Source organism: Symphodus melops (assembly GCF_947650265.1).
Source record: "Symphodus melops genome assembly, chromosome: 21".
In the NCBI taxonomy this organism is placed as follows: domain Eukaryota; kingdom Metazoa; phylum Chordata; class Actinopteri; order Labriformes; family Labridae; genus Symphodus; species Symphodus melops.
Window position 1 is genome coordinate 18,543,723 of NC_136711.1, and position 21,311 is coordinate 18,565,033.

General features: G+C 44.9%; 1 protein-coding gene across 2 annotated transcripts in view; it reads right to left on the reverse strand.

Moving 5' to 3' along the window:
* Positions 1–21,311, reverse strand: part of thrab (thyroid hormone receptor alpha b) — a 124,026-nt gene that overhangs the window by 18,835 nt on the left and 83,880 nt on the right. The window contains exons 4-7 of one of the 2 annotated variants that reach the window (XM_079334399.1): positions 17,886–18,217; positions 6,346–6,407; positions 1,161–1,261; positions 18–165 (exon numbers count right to left, since the gene is read on the reverse strand). In XM_079334399.1, the coding sequence (XP_079190525.1) occupies positions 18–165; positions 1,161–1,261; positions 6,346–6,407; positions 17,886–17,941 (367 nt within the window). In that variant the 5' untranslated portion in view covers positions 17,942–18,217. Of the gene's footprint in view, positions 1–17; positions 166–1,160; positions 1,262–6,345; positions 6,408–10,729; positions 11,360–17,885; positions 18,218–21,311 lie in introns of those variants that run through there. The other variant, XM_079334400.1, reaches the window with a different exon arrangement.

The window sequence follows — 21,311 nt, forward strand, 5'->3', positions numbered from 1 at the left end:
GTGACTGCAGCACTCACGGTCCATGGCCATGCCCACTGCGATGCACTTCTTGAAGCGGCAGAGCTGACACTGGTTGCGGGTAATCTTGTCGATGATGCAGCAGCCATCGTACTTACAGGAGTAGGCCGGGTGGAGGTTCTTTTGGATGGTCCTACGGAAGAAACCCTGCAGAGAGACAAGAGCAGAGAGAGAGAGAGAGAGAGAGAGAGACGGACAAGATGGATATGAATGAGAGCGAGTCATAAGTCCAGGAAGTGAGAGCCCGCGGTGAATGCAGGAGGCGGAGCAAAAGAGAGACTGACCACGAGGAAAGGAAAGCTTCAAGCTAACTCGTTCTTTTTGCCTCTCATCACAAGAAGACATTTCTTCCACCTCTGCTGCTCCTTTAGCGGAAAGTGCCTGACTGTTCTTTCATTAACTTTTACTCAGTCAGTAAATATTAACACCCAGGAATAAGAAGTCATCGCTGGAAGGCAGAGGCGTCGGAGTGAGTTAAACAAATCCCAGATATGAATTTATATGCATACATGAATCTTCAAATAACTCCGGAAAGAGTCGAAATGTATACATGATCTCAACGTGAAAACAGTCAAACTGCTTCTCCTGATGATTAGTTTTCTCTCAACACTGGAGCGGCGTCACCGACAACTGCAGACGCTGCAGCACGAGAGTAAATACATCTCTGCATTTCCAGCCACTGCTCTGTGAACACTTTGTATCGTTTGAATGACACGCAGGTATTTTATTTCCATCCTAATCAATCATGCAATCAATGCATCATGGTAAGCTCGGCTCTGTCACCGGAGCCTTAGATATGACATGTTATTGATGAGCAAACGAAACAAAAGCTCACCGATCATCAAAGTGTCTCACAGCCTGCAGGATAATGGATATGAGACAGAGAGCCGACGTGCTAGGCTGACAGGTTTTACACAAACATGTCATCCGTCTGTGTCTGTGTGTTACTCAGTGTGTGTGTGTGTGTGTGTGTGTGTGTGTGTGTGATCACCGTGTGTGCAAAGTAAGCTGCTGCTTCAGAGTGTGTGTGAATGTAGCGGCTGACCTCACAGGCTTCCCTGACAGGTATTATGTCTGTGTGTGTGTGTGTGTGTGTGTGTGTGTGTGTGTGTGTGTGTGTGTGTGTGTGTGTGTGTGTGTACCTTGCAGCCCTCGCAGGTAATGCAGCGGTAGTGGTAACCTGTGGCCTTGTCGCCACACACCACACATGGCTCATCCTTTTCGAGGTAGCTGGGGATGTACCCTGCAGAGAGGAGGAGAATAAGACAGAATTATGTGATTTTCAGTTTCACACAGGCGTCCGGGGTCCAACACTGGTATGGAATCACTCTGACAGAGCAGCAGCTTATGAGCATCCTCCTCTCCTTTGAGTCACATTACGCTCAGATCCACTCTCCCCCCTGCATCCCTTTACATTATTTGTGCGGCTCGCTCTGAGACTGGACCATTTCTGCTGAACCAAGACGGCATTTAAAACTAGTATGTGCAGCTTTATGCCTTCAAAAAGTCTCTGACACTTTTATATATATATATTTATTTAAGCTTCACGTGATACTAAAATGTCATTGCAACAGCTTAGCATGATTTAAAGTCTTTCTGGTCCATATCTATTACTGAATAACGTAGTAAAACTCGTGTGCGTGTATGGAGGCTGTGGTACTCAAAGCGGGCGGCCCAGGTTCTAATCCGACCTTTGGCTCCTTTCCTTCACGTCATTCCCCACTCTCTCTCTCTCTCTCTCTCTCTCTCTCTCTCTCTCTCTCTCTCTCCCTCCCTGATCTCCGACTCTATCAGTTCTATCTCTACAATAAAGGCACAAAAAGCCCCAAAATGAATCCAAAGAAAAAGAAAAGAGGAACAGAAGAGCAAAAAAGTCAAAGAAATAAAAAAAACATTAAAAATAAAGAAAATCAAAGAAAGTGGAGCTGCCACCTACACAGCGCCAGATGTTACGATCGGTAACCATCGAATACCGTAAGCGTCCAGTAATAAGCTTCCACACGGATAGATCACCCTCTGGTCTTTTTCAGATGTCCTCAGTGATTGTATTTACGATCTTTGCCGAGCAGAGTCTTATCTATATCTGGCTCTTCTGAAGTAAGACAGGCTTGACAGGAACACAATGTCTGAGGCAGCGCTCTTCACGTCTGGCTATGGTTAAGACGACGCCTGAACATTATCTTGACATTTAAATACATAAGTTGGAGTCAGTTCTCTCGGTGCAAAAGCCCCTGACCTGCTTCAGGACTACACAATCAGTACATGTGAGAAAAGGTTAAACGAGTCCCGGGGAGGCTGTGACCCAGAGAAGCACGATGGGAACATGTACTCTTACAAAGGGGTGCTGTTCTAAGGAATTTAATGACGCGATGCACATGCCTCACACACGTCAAAAATGTTCACCTGACTGACAGTCGAGTGTGTGGGGCGAATGAAGCAATGCACCAGGACAGGCAGGAAAGAAAAAATACTATTGCTATTTATACTATCAGAAAACCTTGATGCGAACAGCATGCCAAATACCAGACGTATTAAGTCAACTCATCCGCACCCACACTGTGGCGCTGGTCCATACCAGCTCTGCCAATGCAGCTACCTCACTCCTCGAATTACTTCTGGCAAAGCAGAATCAAAATGGCTAGTTTTGGCAGATGACTGTGCTGCGTAAAAATCAGCTAGAAAACTGGAATTGACTTCATTAAAAGGTTTGTAGTGAGTGTTTAGCCTCCGAGTCTGAAAACTTAACGTTCAGCCTGAATGATTCTTTGTGACGAGCAGGAAGTGACCAGCTTTATAAAGAAGTGTCTTTTACTGTGAAATGCTAATGGCAATTATTGTGCCATTTACGTAAAATAAAAAAAATAAAAAAAAGTTTGTTTGGTTATGCAAAATGTTTTAATGAGTTCATTTGGATTCAAAAAGAGAAAAACTGAAGTATAGTACGTCCGAGGCAAAATGCAGGACAAGATATGAACTAGCTAAGAGCTGTGTGAATGAAACTGCCAAGTGGGAGTGGATGAGTGTGCTGACCTTTGACCTTTTCACTACATTTGGTTTTAACTGCCAATCAAAATGAGCTTCGACATTAGCCTCTTACTTGCTAACAAAGCAAACTAAGCTAATGTTGTTGGCTCATGCGTCTGTCCCTTCTGGCTCCATAAAATCAAGTTTGAGAAGTGTTGAAACACCAATCAGTGGACCAGCTGCTAATAGGTGACTGTGTCCACTTCTTATTTGTCACGATTTCAGAATTTCAGCTTCAGTAAAGTTTTATCGGTTTTGCTAGCTTATCTGAAAAGCCTAGCTACGGACAAGGGTTACAAATTAGCCAATGCTAGAAACCTGTATTTATTTGACACATTAAGCTGTGTTTGTTACACGTACGTCCCTGTTAAAAAGACAAATGTGTTCTTGGAAAACGTCCGCCTCACCCTCAGCAGCTTTGGGTTGAAAAATGACTGAAGAGCTGTAGATTTTTAGATTCGATAGTTTATTGAAAAAATGAGAAAAATATCGCAGTAAAAAGGTTTCTTCTTCTCAGTCTAAACTCCTCAACCTTAATCATTATGTATTCCTAACTTAATTAACACAGTCCCATCATCACTGTTTAGATGTTTAATGTGATTATAATTGGATTTTAACCACAGAGATTTGTTTCAATCATCATATGTTATGTAGGTTACATAAACTTCCCATGATCTACATCTTCCCTATTTGGACTGTTCTCTCTGTCTCTAATCTTCTCTCTGCCTGCAGCCTTTTTTCTGCTTTAAACACGAGGACAGAACAGTTTGTTCTTTTCCATACTGAGAGAGTGAGCGCAGAGACACAGGAAGTTGTATATTTCCAGCCATTTCATATGATCTATAGCTCCCAAACAGGGGGGGGGGGGAGGAGGAGACGGTACACTGCAAGTCACAAATAAATTCAGACATGGCTGTGTTTAGGTTCCAACACACACACACACACACACACACAGACACACACAGACACACACACACACACACACAGAGCCCTGGTAGATCAGAGAACACACACTCCTCAGTCCTCATCACATGTGGGTGACGTTTGCGTGACATATATGCTTGCTTGTGTGTGTGTGTATACCAAGGCGTGGCTTTGGAACAACAATTAGGAGGAGGAAGAGGAGGAGGGGAGCGAGAAGATGATGGTGGGAAAGAGAAAAGAGAAGAAGATACACGAGAGACATTTTGACCTAATTGATTTGTTCCATAAACTTTTGAAAAGCTCTTGTGTTTTTGTGTTGATGGGGACAAACAAAAAAAAATCATTTGGGATGAAAACATGAAGTGATCTGGAGAGAAAAAAGAAACACACAAGAGAACACAAGGGGAAAAATCTGGAGGAGAAAGCTCACATGTGCATTCACTAATAAGAATCTGGGGAAAAAGAATGAAATGAATCCTTAAGAGAGGCGAAAAAAGAAAACAAGGAAAGGACTCATTTGCGGGTTGCAGGAGGAGAAGCCGAGGAAGAGGCCAAAGGGAGACATAATGAGTACATGAGAGAGCCATCATATAGGACAAATGTCAGCTCCATGTGCTGGTAGTGCGAGCAGCAGCAGCCAGATCTCTGAGCCAGGCTTCAGTCGCTGTGTTTGGAAGCTGAGCCCAAAATCAATACCGCTGCAGCTCGACCGCTCTCACCCTCCCACGACGGGCTGCAACACTTCCACCAATGAAAAAACCTCAGGAAAGGGAAGGAGGTTTTTTCTAGTGCGGGTTGAGGCAAGATAAATATTGTGTCTTTGCAGGTTTTTTTCCCCGACATAACATCTGCCATTTGGTTTCATCAACATGTGTAAATCAGGACAGAATGAATGGGCTCTGTGAACAGGCGTGCGGACTGCTCCTCGGTGGTCCCGACATGACAACAGCACAGAGACGTGACATTTGACACTGAAAACACTGACGACATCGGGAGACAAGAAACAACACACTGGTGTCAGAGATGAGAGCATCACTTTAGGTTTCCTCCACCTCCTATTATTAAATAACAGCAGTGTGTTGTTTAAAGCTGATTTGAGCTTTATGGGTGAAAACTGTTTCCTAAATAACTCCAACTGGCTGAGAAATGTCAAAAAAGACAAAAATAGGTTTTGGTTGTAAATACTCTTAGAACCAAAACAATGAGTTTAAAGGTGCTGTGTTGGGTCTCTGTGGGTTTGTCTCTACAAAACTTTTCCCACCACACAGAATCATTTGATCCATTTTTGATTAAAAGAAATGGATTAGTGGAGCTTTACTATTATTTGATTTATAATGCATTCATTATATATAAGCTGTTGTTGTCATTCATCAAATTGAAGATGCAGCTGAAGTGTTTTAATTGGGTCTGCTGAGCTTTATTTCAGCTTTTTGATTCAAAACACAATATGATGATTGTATTATGTTTCATCATGTGTTTCATCCGAAGCAGGCGCATGACGTTGGACGCGCTGCTTTTACGACGCAGCCTGCACATCTGGCTGAGCGTGTTCTTCCAACGCAGATGTTAAAACAGAACTCTTTAGTCGGCCTAAGAGGTCCAGTCTCCCAGAGGAAAACACTGACATCACTAAAGAGTGTGTGATCCAATCTCAGACACCCGTGGCCTTCAGGCAGACATATTGTCAGATTTTCCCAGTTCAAATGGACCCTGGCAGGTCGACGCTGCTACGAGCTCCCAGCTGTGCTGCAGAGAGGCAGGCAGCACGCCGGCTGGGAGAGGAAACGTGACGAGGACTCGCCTTAAGAAGGATATTTTATGAATACCATTAACCGTTCTGTAGACTCCAGGTTTCTATGTTGCTGTTACTCCCTCTCTATCTTTTTCAATATCTCTCTCCGCTTTATTTGTTTGTTTGTTTTTTGCTTCTTTCAGCTCGGGGGATTTGGAGCTGTCACTCAGCCGAACGCTCGACATCCGACAAGAAAGCAGACGGCGCAGAAGGCTTTTCGTTTATTGATGACGGATGCCAAGATGTTTTGTTTTTTCTCTTTGGAGGCGACAAATAGAAAGAGCAATGTACACAAGGCAGCGATGAATCATGTAGCATCAGCTCCTGTGCAGTCACTCAGCTGCCTGTACTCAACGCCGAGTGACTGACAGCTCCAATCTTCCTTTGCTTAAACACATACTCAAGTGTATCAAACACAGCGCAGCAGAAAGCTGGGAAAGCCATTTTCAAAATGACTCGTAGGCTTTTATTTTGAGACTTTAAAACTCAAAGAGTTCATTCACACTTGAGGTGGAAGAGGTGGAGGTTTGTTTCAAAGCAGCCACTTCAGAGTCTCTGCATCTTATCACCACCAATCAGGTACTCACCAGTCATACTCTTCACCGAACATTGGCTGTTCTTTCTCTTCCTTTTCGGGCCATTGAGCCACCTGAAAGAGAGAAACAGAAAGAGAGGAGAACAATCAGTAAAGGAACAGAAAAATATTCAACACATGTCAGTATATAGAGCTTTATACAGATATATATAAAAAAAATAATAAAATTAAAGTCAAACAAAAAACTGGATCCGCCACATCCCATCAGCGAATTGTCCTGTACTATCATCACATCTCAGCCAGGTGTAAAAGACAAAGAAAAGGATGAGCTCAGCATGTTGGGAGGAATAAGATTACTGCCTCTGAAACTTTGCTAAATGTAGCTTCGTGCTCATGATGGATTCAGGTTGGGTCTTTGTAGATGGATTTAACTTTGGGCTGTTTTTGTCCGAAGATCCATCACACCGGAACCACAGCTGACTTTTTAACAAACGGTTAAAGATGCATGCATTGATAGATCTCCTTTCCACAGGGAAGTCGTAATTGCAGGTGCTAACATATGATGAGCATATCACAGAGCAACATTAACATTCATTTTGTTGCATGTTTTGGACTTCCTTTGGTCTTTCTGTTTGGTGACGTCCCAGCCATGAAATAACCTCTAACTAACTAACTAACTAACTAACTAACTAACTAACTAACTAACTAGCTAACTGACTAACTAACTAATTAACTAACTAGCTAACTGACTAACTAACTAACTAACTAAGTAACTAACTAACTAACTAGCTAACTGACTAACTAACTAGCTAACTAACTAACACGCTAACTAACTAACTAAGTAGCTAACTAACTAACTATCTACCTAGCTAACTAACTAACTAACTAGCTAGTTAGCTAGCTAACTAACTAACTAACTAGCTAGCTAACTAACTAACTAGCTAGCTAGCTAGCTAACTAACTAACTAACTAACTAACTAACTAACTAACTAACTGACTTCTGCCCACATGACAGGCTTTAGTCTAATGATTAAACTCCTTCCAGCTCTGATTTTGGACTTCACCGGCAAAGAAAACATCAGGAATTTGAGCTGTTAAATTCTTAGTTTCTTCAGTTTATTTGTTAGCAGCTTAATATGTGTGTCTGCCAGTTGGCGAAACAGTTGTTTTAATCAGAGCCTGCTGGAAACAACTCTGATGACAGCAGCGAGGCTTAATCAAAGCAGCTCGGTTACGGGCTGTGAAACCACAACATGATGGGAGCATTTGTGGCGACAAATGGTTCTATTTGTCTGAAAAAAAAGGCGCTGGTCTGGAGTGTGCTCCCAAACGTAATCCAAACTGCAGGAGGGGGAAAAAAAACAACGTTTGTGGGGAGGACAATTAATCCCCTCATAATGAGTCTAATTATCTTGGTTTCCATCGGAAAGACTAACAATAACAGACGAGTCGAAAAAAAAAAAAAGAGCCACTAATGGAGTGTTCATCAAGCTAACACAGACGCACACACTCTCCACTACACACCTGCAAGCGCAGTGACACATATGAAAGGCATGTCAAGCCGCTCTGAAGGGAAATTATTAAAGTGCAGGGACGGACGAGAGAGAGAGAGAGAGAGAGAGAGAGAGAGAGAGAGAGAGAGAGAGAGAGAGAGAGAGAGAGAGAGAGAGAGAGAGAGAGAGAGTTAAGTAGAGGGAGTAAAGAAAAAAGCTGTTCTGAAAGAGAGCATCATATGAGAGAGTCGGTGAGTGCTCGCTGTCAGAGCTGGATGTGTTAAGAAGCGCCGGGCTCTCTACACCCGTCCCCACAGCCTGCAGCTCTCCGCTCACACACTGGCCACCGTCATAGCGGCTCCAGGAGAGGGAGCAGGACTCCAGGGTCACATTAGCTCTGCTGGGAGGTGCTATCATATCAGGTTCTGTATTATCAGGAGGGATGATCTCTCCTTTGCTCCTCTTCACAACACTGTCTTTTTTTTTTTTAAGAGGAACTATCCACTGAACAGTTCCCCAGGAACTTCACACCATGGGGACTTTTTCTAAACCAGGTCCTAGGAACTAAAATAGTTAATAGTTCCTGCGGTCCAAAATTGCCTAAACTTGCATGGTAGCTAATTCATGCTAGCATGCACGCTCACGGATAGTATTGTAGTCAAGACCACACGAACCGAGACCAAGACCAGAGTACTCCAAGACTGAGACAAGACCAAGACTTTTTGATACAGAGACCGAGTCAAGCTCAAGACCAAGACAGGGTCAGACCAAGACCAAAAGTATCAACTGCAGCAGGCGTGTCACTCACTCAGACCGTCACATCGGGAATCAGTGTGTTTATTGTTTTCACACATGAGCACACCTTCCATCCTGTTGTTCACTTACATGCAAAGACACGAGCTGACAAAGTGCTGAAACCAAAAGTTTGGGCTCACGGCGGGAAAATAAGACGTTGTTTATTTTGTGTTCATGCAAAGTGAGCGCTCTGTTCTCGTACACGACGTCCCTTATTTTGTGTCGCTGCTCCTCAATGAGGCTTCTCTGGAAAAAAGGAAGCAAGCAAACGACGTGTGCCCTTTAAAGCACCATTACATAGTTGCCTATTAAGTGAGTTGGAGAGTTACTGTAATTGAGCTGAAATGGCGTCTTAAACTGACCTTCAAGGTTTACCTCAGCACTGTCTCCTTCTCACTTATAGTTTGCCCTTTTCAGAGAGCGTTAAGCAGCTATCAGGGCAACAAATGAGGCTCTAAATAACCTACTGAGGTGAAGTTTGATTTACAATAATTGTTGTGACTGCAGCATCTAATTGGGAAACTCGTTTATAGTCCAACTACACGGACCTGCAGAGTCAATGACTCTGCAGGTAAAGTTTGGTGTCGATACACTGAGAGAAAAACATTTAAAGCTGTGAGAGCAGCAGAAACCCAAGCTGAGCTTTTCACTCGCTGCCTTCTCTCTCTCTCTCTCTCTCTCTCTCTGCCTTTCAGCCTCCACGTCAGCCCTTACAGCTGCTGCAGGTGACAACCATCAAACTGTCAGCGGTGTGACAGCTCACCTTCCCCGTGTGACGGCATGTTGAACATATCCAAACTGGATGCAAACAGATGTTCAAGCTTTCTGTACCTTCCTGACATCCTGCGTCCCAAAAACAAGTCATCCATCCATCCTGACACACTGAGCTTTTGTTGTCCCCTATGCGGAGTCCTGCAGCACACGCTTTGCACATGATGGCACAACACCAGGAGAATCAGCACTGACACACGGTAATGAAATGATAATACAAACTGCAGCTCTCAGAATAAGCTCCGGCTCAAAACCCCTCTATTAAGATCTCATCAATCCCAAAATAGCAGCAATGAAAATACTAGCGCCCTCGCAGCTAAAAAAACAAAACAAAAAGAGCTTAGCGCACTCAGCGGAGCCTCAGAAGTGTTTCTCACAGCTCTCACAGCTGTGAGCGGAAAGAGTCAGAGAGGGAAACGGTGTCAAGTGGCTCTAAGAAGTACTGTATATGACAAAACAAAAACACAATATGTTCATCCAGAGCTCGACGTGTGTGTGTGTGTGTGTGTGTGTGTGTGTGGGGGGGGGGGGGGCGGCGGCAGCAGCATCTTAAACAAGCACTTACATCTTGTCTTGTCTGTAGTTTGAAGCACTGCTGCAAACAAACATCCAAATAAACAAACAAAAGAGAAATTGGATTTGCACAAAAAAAAAAAGAAAAAAAAGAGAGCCGTCATCATCCTGACTGGATTTCAAATGTTGCCACACACTTTGTACAATAACAAATGTGCCTGTTCAGGTGTGGAAAAAAAGGTGGCTGATTGAATAATTTTGGAGGGTATGTGAGTTTTTTTGCAGGTCGGGGCACGATGCCGTGTGGCAGCATACCACAGAGCGATTTTCAATTTCCAACTCTTCAGCTGTGATGGGATTGCAACACATCTTAAAATATGCAAAGTCCCTCATGCTGTGCCTCTCGGCAACCTGAGCGAACCCGACACAGACACGCACATACTGTACCCTCTTTACAGCACACACACACACACACACACACACACACACATACAAACACACACACACACACATGCAGACACATGCAGGCTGTGATAAAGTTGACGTCTAAGAGCCAACACTCGATTCCTATCGTATACCCTGAAAGCTGAGTGGAACATGTACACATGTTGCACAACTCAGCACACACACACACACACACACACACACACACACACACACACACACACACACACACACACACACACACACACACACACACACACACACACACACACACACACACACACACACACACACACACACACACACACACACACACACACACACACACACACACACACACACACACACACACAAACAGAGCAGAACAAACACAGAGCAGCAGCAGCAACAACTCAAGCCGGAGACATGACAGAGACTTACAGAGCTGACCCGATGACGCAGCGAGACTCTAAAATATGCATGGTGGAGGAGCACTTGGAGTGGAAGCTGCAGATGTAGCTGACAGGCTGCTACACGGCCCTCATGCATTGACTCTGCCTCCGTGCCTATCTGTGTTTCTCAGTCTCGTACACGCTGATGTCTCCACCACAGCTGCTATCTTTAGCCTGCTGACCCACTCGGATACACTCTGCCTCTCCCTCCCTCCTCCTCCAATCTGTGGGACTTGTTCTTGATCTGCTGGTAGTACCACCCCAGTCTTTCCTGATTGGAGGACGGCCAGCTTTGACTCCACCTGCGACTTTTGACAGCCACTCTGGAATGCGTCTAACAGGTAATTGCCGGGCTGTCAGGTTTTTGAGCGCGCTCCTGAGACATAACTATTATAAAGTCAGCGCAGGTTTCATTAAAGCTAAAGGAGCACGCGTGACTGCAGACGATATACGAGAACATAGCAATGCAGTAATCAACACCAGCCGCAGAGAACTACATGTCCTGACGGATGATTGCCTTTAAGTCGGCACAATTAAGGGATAAGTCTGTCAACGTTGTGTACGTCTTTTTTACTTTGTCAACAAATCCCATAAAAGGATCCAAACCGGCAGTTTGTAAAACTATCTCTAAATACCTCTTCTATCCTACCTCGACCTGCGGACCCTAAATAATTCAATCCTGCTGGAGAATTTGAAAACAGTTCCATTTAAAAAAACAAACAAAAAAAAAACATGGAATATGTAGTTTTTTGCAAACATAATATAAACAGCAGAAAGGTTTGTGTTTATAAGTATTTACAGCAGCATGAAGGCTAACCCTTTTTTTTGGGGGGGGGGGGGGGGGGGGGGGGGCTTGTTGTTGTTAATAAGAGTTTGTGGATGTATCTGAGCATGCTCTGTCAAATAAAAGTTGACTGACATTTAAAAGTGATACGAAATAAAACAAAAAGTTGGTCTGTTTTGGTTTGATGTATTTATAGAAAACACGTCCTTGTTAATTGTTCTTTGATTTCTGCCTCGTTGTTTCTGCCATCAAAGGATGAACCTGACGACACGTACATGAACACACTCCTGTGTAACAGAGAAATGTTTTCCAGAGCCGTTCAGTCGGCACAGAAAAATCCATTCACCTCCTTTGTAGCAGGGCGGTGATCGGAGATGCTACATGTTAGCCTTCCTCACTCTGAGTATTCAGAAACACAGCATACGCCTATGATACTAACTGGTGATATTTAAATAGTTAACAGCTGTCTTCAGTAGCTCTGTATGGATGTGATATGTCTGCTATCATTACACAGCCACAACAACAACAACAACAACAACAACAACAACAACATTAATCTAAACCAGAAACAAGCTCCAAACAGGCTAAGCTAACATTAGCTGAGCAGCTCCTGACGAGCAAGATATCCACATTCAACAAGACCTGCTTTATTTTGTACTCACCCCCTCCACACACACACACACACCTACACACACACACACACACACACACACACACACACACCTACACACACACACACACACACACACACACACACACACACACACCTACACACACACACACACACACACACACCTACACACACACACACACACACAGAGGATTAATGAAGTATTTCCAATGCTGTTATTGGCGTCTAAACTAATGTTGTGCTAGCTAACCTCCTCCTGACATGTTTTATAAAATGAGAGAAAAAGTCAATAAATAAAAATGCACCCGTCTGCTTGGATAACAACAGGTAAGTAAGAGAAGATGTTTTATTGTAGTTCTGTCAGAGATGGACACTTTGAAGCTCCAGCTCCTCGAAGACACTGAACAACACAAAGACACAGAGAACAGTACAGAGAATTATATCCATAACAGCGTCTGAATGGGGCCCCCTGTCCTATGTTTAGAGGGCCACAGTAGCCTATTGTTGAGCATGCATGCTACAGGCCTACAGCTGGGTCCGTCCTGTCCTATACATCCAGCGCTAATGCAAACTTTGTTCCCTTATGTGTCCCACCACTGTCTAAATTACAGGCTGTGCTTGAAGGACATATAGCATGCCACTGAGTGAAAGCAAGACAACACCCTCTTTACAAATACACACGCGCACAGCAACCCACACACACAGCCAATAATAAACACAGAGCTCAATCCTCAAATATATACAGCCCAATACGTCCTGTACTGTGTGTATACCAGAGAGAGACTTCACAGAGTCCGAGGCCACATTTAGCCCACGTTTAGCTGCATTCACTTCACAAGCAGAGTGGGAATTTGGAGCGCTCTCATGAGATGATGATCAAACCACATGCATGCTGTTGGCTGAATATTTCATTAGAACAAAATGTCTATAACTGGACAAACATTGAATCATTCACAGATGGCTCCAAAGATGCAGAAGTGGATACATCTTCATCTTGGAGGCTTTGATTTACAAATTAAATCTCTTTTTTTTTCGCAATGGATACGACAGCGAGAATTCATTACAAACAAATAATTTGCATTTTTGACGTTTCAATATAATTTCGATGTTTTCTAAATGATACAAAGATCCCAATCCAGCTGGGACACTTTGCCTTTTATATCTTCTCTGCCAGCTCAAACGTGTGGTGTGTATTCATCTAATATCTTAATTGCAATAATTTCTTGGTGTTTGCATTTGCACAGGATGTAATCCTAGTGTACACATCAGCAGTTAAACCGCAACTTGATAAACAGATCACGCTGCACTGATGGACGATGAGATGACTGTTGTCTTGTTACAGAACAGGTTCAACCGTACTGTAGCTTCTCCTGTTTTAATAAACCCCCCCCAAAAAACACACTTTAGTTATTCACATGTTTTGCTTTCGGATGAACGTCCAGGGCGCGGCCCCGCCACCAAAACCCTGAGCTGTGATTGGCTCTTTACGTTGTTAGATGCAGGATGAATGTGTGTGTTAAATAACCGTTTATCAACAGGCTGCATTTCACTCAACGTTAAGCTGTGATATCTTTTATTTATTTTAATTATACGCAGGTTTCAAACGTGTGACGAAGGGGTCAATAAATGCTAATTATTGGTGTGTGTGCGTGTGCGTGTGTGTGTGTGTGTGCACTTACAATATCAGGATCCTGCACAGCAGTTTCAGCTTTTCTTTTTATTTCTACATAAAACTTTCTCCACTGTCACAGCTCGTAAAAGTGCTGTTTCCTTTTTTTTTGCAGAGGAACGCTCTCTTGGAAGAATAATTGTCTGAGTGTATTGACAGCGTTTCGGCCAATTAGTCTTGTTAGCAGAAATGTGCACTGACTGACACACACACACACACACACACACACACACTCCTGGCTGCTCCTCTCTCATTGCAGAGGAAAGTGCTGGTTGATTTTGTGTTTGAACGCTGAAAACGAAAACTTGCAGTTATTGTTTGAAGAAGCGATTGAATCTCTGAAAACATTTAGTGAGTTGATGACAGGAACGCCTGGCAACACATCAAACACCATCTGAAGTCTATTTATAGTGTAAGGCAGCTGATTGCACGATGACACTGTAGGATTCATGTTGTGTTTTCCACCCTACAGTGAATACCGTTCTGTAATGTATGGACACACCCATTCACTTCAAGAAGAACAGACTGTGCATCAACTCATGCAAATACTTCAATCACCTGACATAGAACAACCTGCATACGTAAAGAAACTCGGAGTCTATTCAGAGCTTAATGTCGAGTTTGAATCCCCGTCGGACAAAGAATGAGTGACACTACAAGTCGGGGCAATTAACAGTGAGTCTAACCCGGGCGTGACAGGACGTCCTCAGTCCCAGGGGAGGGAGGAGCTGAAGTGTGATACTTCACTGCACGCAGGATCATCACAGACACAGAGAGAGAGAGAGAGAGAGAGAGAGAGAGAGAGAAAAACACGCACGCCAGACTTTCATGTCACAGGAGGTCGAGAGAACAAACCGCTCGACGTGTGGGGCTCCGAAAAAAAAAAAAAAAAGATTCATTTGTGTCCAAGTGTGTCAAGATGCAAATGTTTTCTATTTATAGCTGACAGCTCTGTCCTCTGTGTGTGTGTGTGTGTGTGTGTGTGTGTGTGTGTGTGTGTGTGTGTGTGTGTGTGTGTGTGTGTGTGTGTGTGTGTGTGTGTGTGTGTGTGTGTGTGTGTGTGAAGTTTCTCCCTCTGGTTGCACAGAGGTAAGCGTGTTCTCTGACACTTTAAACACAGCAGTTTATTATCACCCATCTCGTTCTCTTCACACCTCGCTGACACAGCTCAGAGTCGGGAATGAGAACGTCTGACACCTCGAGTCAGACGAGAACATGGAAGCAGGAACGAAAAAAGAAACATTTTGCAACAACTTAATAAACCCGTTGTTTTTTTGTTTTTTTTAAACAATGGTCTGGGGGATTACTGGATTCTGATTGGCTGCAGAGTGTTCATCATTTCCCGATGATGGCCAGTTCAGAGCGATCACGGTATCACGGCCTATTTTGAATTTTGAATTTAATATGGGACCAAATTGGGATTCCTCAGTTCTTGCAGACGACCTCTGGTGGACACTTGAGTAACTGCAGTTTCTTGGCTTTATCTTTATCACATCAGAGCTGTTCCATGACTCTCAGGTGTTATTTTTATAGCTTTTGAAAACGTCTTTCTTTTTCTTTGGCAAGTCACCGTTTTATGAGCCGGATATTATAAAACGAAGAATCCATAATTAGGATTAAAGCAACAAAGAAGAGGCCGGAATCACTTTCCATCTTAGTTTATCTTCACAGCACCAACAAGTCCGGAGCTTAACCGACTATTTACTGACTCCTCTGATCCGGTCTCTCTCTAAACTTTGCCTGGAGGCTCTCGGATAAGTGCAGTGGATAAAAACAGGCCTCTCGAGGCGCATCATCAACAACAACAACAAGAACAACAAAGACTCGTGGATACACACAGAACGCCGCCCGTCCCCGTGGCACAAGCCTTCGCCATGGTTACTGCAACACAGTGCAAGCGTCCTCGCATCAGCTGCAATCGCACACGTTCAGAGACGTGATGCAAGCTGTGAAGTACATATCTGTGTTTGAACTAAATTAGCGTGACACACGAGAAGTCATGCATTTCAATGATCCACGCGGCGAATGTGTGAGCGCATCAGAAAAGTAATCGAAGGAAGCGGCGCTGGTTGCAGCTTTTAAGCAGCATCAAGAAGAAATCCACATTTTTTAATTGACAGCAAAATGGTGTTCTTTGACTCGCCCGCGTTTCAGTACAAAAGGGAGCTGAAATGTGTCGAGTGCATGTCAGGTACAGGTGTTGTTTTCTCCGTGTGCATGCTGGTAACCATAGCATTAACTTCAAAGAGCCGGGCCCTGTTCAAAACAACAGGCTGACACCGGAGAGAGAGGGGAGGGGAGTCATGCCCAACACACCACTGATATCTTCTGTGTGTTGTGACTGCTCGGGTCTGAAGCCCCCGGGAGCTCCACTCTTTGTGCTTTTAATTATCCGAGAGGTGCAAAGCGCCGCGCTCGCTACAGGTGCTGCAACACACACACACACACACACACACAACACACACACACACACGGAGGCTGGTGCGAGGCCTCCTCCAGCCATGACTACACCGACTGTCCGTGTCCCCTGGCGGCGGAGCTGTTAATCTCCTGACAGGTGTCCATGTTAGCCGAGGAATCCATCCGGGCTCCGGCGGATTGACTTTCTTAACACGAGCTTGTAATACGGCACACAGAGACGCAGTGGAGGGAAATCTGATGCGGCACCCTGGGCAGCCAGCTAATCCCTCCACATGGTCATCATAACAAACTCGTATTGTTGCTATTACATTGATTCAGGTTGAAGCGCGGGGACGGAACGGATTTTAGGCCGAGGAGTCAAATTCAAACACATGACGGTAACAGCCTGTGTCCTTGTGCTGCCTTCACACTTTCCCCTGCATCATCTTACCTCTCACTGGGGTTTCACACTGGCAGAAAACTCCGGATATTTCGCCGAGGGGCTGACGTGTGTGAACACGAACAGCTCCATTTATTTACCCGGAGTTTCTCCTGCCAGACTCCTAGAATTTTTTTTCCACAGCATGTCCGAGTGAACGCAGCAGGTTAGCCAATGGGAGGGTGGGGAGTGACGTTTATATCCTGTGACTGCAGCAATGGTGCAAAGACTGTCTGCACAAAACAGCTACGATCCCCGCTGCACACCTTTTGCACTGGATGGTACAGGAAGTGATTTTACAGACAGTCACCCTCCGAAGGTTTAATACTTCGTCACCACATGCATTAAGCTAATTCCCACGATCAGTCGCTTTGGAAAGTAAGGAAGTTCGACAACGCTCTTTGAATGTTCGGATGATTCTAAAGAAGTTTTCTTTCTTAGCGATGTTTCAGAGCGTTTCCTCAATGTTTACTTCCTCAAACAACACATTAGCACGGTGGAGAACATGACCCGGATAAACAGAAACACCTGACACACACACACACACACGTCTCCTGCTTGAAGAAGACTCATTTAAAAAATGTTCAATTGAGCTTTAATTTGTACATTAGCTGACCTCAAAGCCAGGTCAAGTTGAAATTGACTGATAACTTCTTTTCTTCACACACGGGGCCCCTCCGTCTAGAAACAGCAGCGCGAGAGGCTCCAGTCCATCAATATTATGTTTTCATTAATGAGAAGAGGCTTTGAACCGCGCTGTGTTTGTTTGTGTTCGGCCCCGTCTGACTGCCCGACTGCTTCTCAAGATTTAGTAGCAGCCGAGGGGTGGAGTGTCGGGTCAGATGTAGCCGAGGGCCGAGCTTTCTGAAAACAATTCAGACCACGAGGAAAAAGAGTGGCGGGACAGGGCGGGGAGAGAGAGAGAGAGAGAGAGAGAGAGAGAGAGAGAGAGAGAGGCTGCAACCTTGTTTAGCTTGTCTGGAAAACACGGTCGTGAGACGTCAAAACACTCAGGGCCATGAGAAAGATTTAGAGGATAAAAAGGGAGACTGAAAGACAAAGATTCCCTTTAGGACGTCCTCAGAAAACCTGCTGCATACATAACAACATTACAGCACACCAGACGGACACGCACGCCTTTGGTTTGTGGCGTGTGTTTACAGCAGCAGGGGACCCGAAGAGGTCAAGGTGCCATTCACACAACAAAAAAGTGCTGACTCACTGTTTCTCTTCTCCCTCCGATTGGTTAGGGTCCTGCTCCTTGGGAACGAGTTCCATTCACCTTAATTCCATCCAGCAGCCAATCATGAGAGACTGAGGCAAGCCCCACCCTCGGATGCACACTTGTCATTCGCCGGTCGGGAGGGGTCAGTCAGTGAAACATGACGGGGTCCCGTCACTGGGGAGGAGGGGGAGGGAGGAGGGAGGGGGCGGGGTTAGAGGTTAGTGCGGCTGAGGAGGTCCGGCTGAGGTAAAGGTGCGGGGGGCCTGGGGGGCCGGAGCTGCACAGGGACGGGAGGTCTCAGGGATGCACAGGATGGAGTGAGAGGCAATCTGGAAGACAGAGAAATGAAACAGTTAGATCATGCGTCTGTGTCGTTTATGCATTTCACAGTCTCACAAACGGATGGCGTCCATCTTTACATGCTGACGTCTTTTTCAAATTGCATCGATGTTGGATCTGACAAGCACAGAAAACTGAGAAAAAACTGTTTTACTTCATTATTGTTTAATTGTTAGAAAAATCTGCACGGTCATCAATAATAATAATAAAAAAATGATTCTAGGCTGCAGCTTTATTCTTTCATACAGCGCACGACAAACACTGTGCTCAAACAGACAGAGACTGTTCCCACACTGCTCCCTTCAGAACGTGCATCAGACTTCTTCATCATTTATGACACTGTTGTTGACGCGTGCATCAGAAAGGCTTAAAAGAAGAAAACAACGTTTGACTTCCTCCATCAGCAGTTGCAGACGCAGACAACGTGAAGTTAATGTTTCTCGTGTTTCTCGTCTTCTGACGTCTCAGATGCTCAGGGTCGGTCACGTTCACACACTGACGCCAAGAGGTTACCGACGAAGCAGCGGGAGAAAAGAGGCCGGAGATTTTCTGAGATTGAGACCCCCGACATGAAACCACAGTCCAAAACCCATCATGAGCTGCAGACCAGAATCTGCCCGGCAACAAACCTCACAGAGGACTGTAAGCGTCGCTCGTTTATTTCACATCAGTCCATTAGCGCTACAGAACGCACTCCATATAGACCCCACTTCACATCATGGACAACGTGTCTGTACTTAAGCACAGAACAGGCAGGGACACAGAGGACTGACAGAGACAAACAACACTGTGCACTCTGGTTTCCTCAGAGACTCACATGGAGCTCCGTCACCTTCGACGGCTGCAGCATCCGGATCCTTCTTAAAACGTTGTTTACTAGAAGTCACCTCTTGCACTAAGAAGAGCATCAGATCTCTGTGCAACAAAGTGTGTGTGTGTGTGTGTTTGTGTGCAGACTCAGAGGGTCCTGATCCATTAGCCCCCGCCTGCCTCCTCAGTTGTCCAAGGAGGGCTTTATTCTTCCCTCCGCTAATCCCAGGCTCAATGCTCCTTTAATCCGGAACAGTGGGATACGAGCATGAGAACGTCCTTACAGACACGACTGATATTATTGTTGCTCTTACTGCTAATAGAGAGATCAGAGTTGATGTTCTCTGGCAGGATTTCATCACCTGCAACACGTTACGCTGGAGTCAGGTTACAGCCGAGGAGTGACATCACTGAACCTTCTCCGTGCTGGTGATGGCGTCCGAGTAGAGGCTGTGGATGCAAGTCCACCATGTTTGTTTAGTCTGAATCTACGAGCGTGCAGGACTCGGAGTTCTGAGACTTTGACGCTCTCGGTGATGGTTAAAATGTCCGACCTGTCCGAGCAGTGAGGATATAAAGGCCCAACACTAATGGAGTGTGCTTTATCAAAGGCCCGCTCTCTATCACATCCACTGTTCCAACAAGTGCTACCATCCTCGCCGCTGTTGTTTGTGTCCAGGCACAAACAGACTCGCTGTCTGTCACACAGGACACAGAGGAACGGAGGAGAAGAAAGAGGCGCTTTGTGTGTTCAGCTGCCGAAATTAATTCTGAGTATCAGCGAATGAACGAACGAACGTCCAACCTCATTTAAAGAACCTTGTAACTATTAGAGAGAAAAAACATCTTTTCAGCCCCGAGGGTTTCGTTGTCCCTCTTTATTTTTGTCCCTGAAGCAGGAAGAGCTCGACGGTCACGAAAGGCTGCAGGTAGGATACACTTTTAATTAAAGTCACACACACATTTTTAATATGCTCACAGTATTGTATGTGAACCATTTACTCAAACCATTCATCACTCAGGTAGGCCGTATGCACAGTAAGGTTGCACTCCTGTGGTAAAGCGGATGCTAACAAGCGAGGTAAAGGTGTTGCAGTGGATACAGGACCAGACGGGAAGGTTTCATGAATCCGCAAGAATCAAGTCAAAAAGGATCCTCGCAGTCAGTCAGACAAACTGTAAAGGTTCAGTCAGTGAGAAGCTCGAGTCCCGCTGGCTGTTGTTGTTGGTGTTCAAGGGCGACATCTACTGGCTGAAAAATGTGCACATCCCTTTAACGGAGAAAAAAAACAAAACCTAAGATCACCAAAGAAACTGGTTCAACAAAAGCTCCAGCATCAAAGTTCGTCACATCGAAGATTTGTATGAAATCTCTGCGCCGCCTTGCAGGCCATGTGTCCTTGTATGTACTCTTGCACCCTTCCTCCCTCCCAGGGGAGCCATGTTTATATTTCTGTCCTCTTATATCGAAGGTCAGGCGAAAACAGTTCAACAAGCGGTCTGAGGTGATAAAAGAGAACATAGATAGAAAGAAAAGTCTGGAAGAAACGGAGATAACGTCCGATAATATGTACAGTTCTCTTTGTGGAGGGGGGAGGGGGGAGGGGGGAGGGGGGAGGGGGGGGGGGGGGGGGCAATGAGGTAAAGGTGATGAAAGGTAAAAAAAAAAAAGACTTGATTTGGGGCACTGTTGGAATGAAGACAAAATAAGCGCTCTTATCGGAGCTGAGAGACGAATAACAGGAAGAGGAGAGGGCGTGTGAGGAGGCCGTCCAATGCACATATATAGATCCACGTCTGGGACTTCAGGGTATGTGGATTTATTAAACAACCATTTATGGTCACATCAAGCAGCGAATAAAGGAGTTCATCCGTCATGTGGTGCACGCCATGCTTTCAGGAAACATTTATAACACAATGCACTCCTTTCAAACTTGTGAAAGCTCGACGTCGAGCGCTGCTGGCGAACCTCTGAAAGGCAGACACTTCGCTCCAAGCCAGTGTTTATTTTAAGATTAGCCCTGAGACATTTTTACTATTACAGGATGAAAACGTAGACAGAAGAGGTCGACGTTGATCAAAGGACCCCGGCCTGGATTCAATGGAGGCATTTTCACGGCAGATTTTTCAACTTGTCAAAGCAGGAAAAAGCACAGATGTATAATAAGACGAACGACGGCCGCATTCCAGTTAGCTTAGTCAGCTACGGGTATGTGCTTCCTTTGCATGCTCACTCACTGACATGGCTCACAAGGACAAATAATTGAAGGAGAC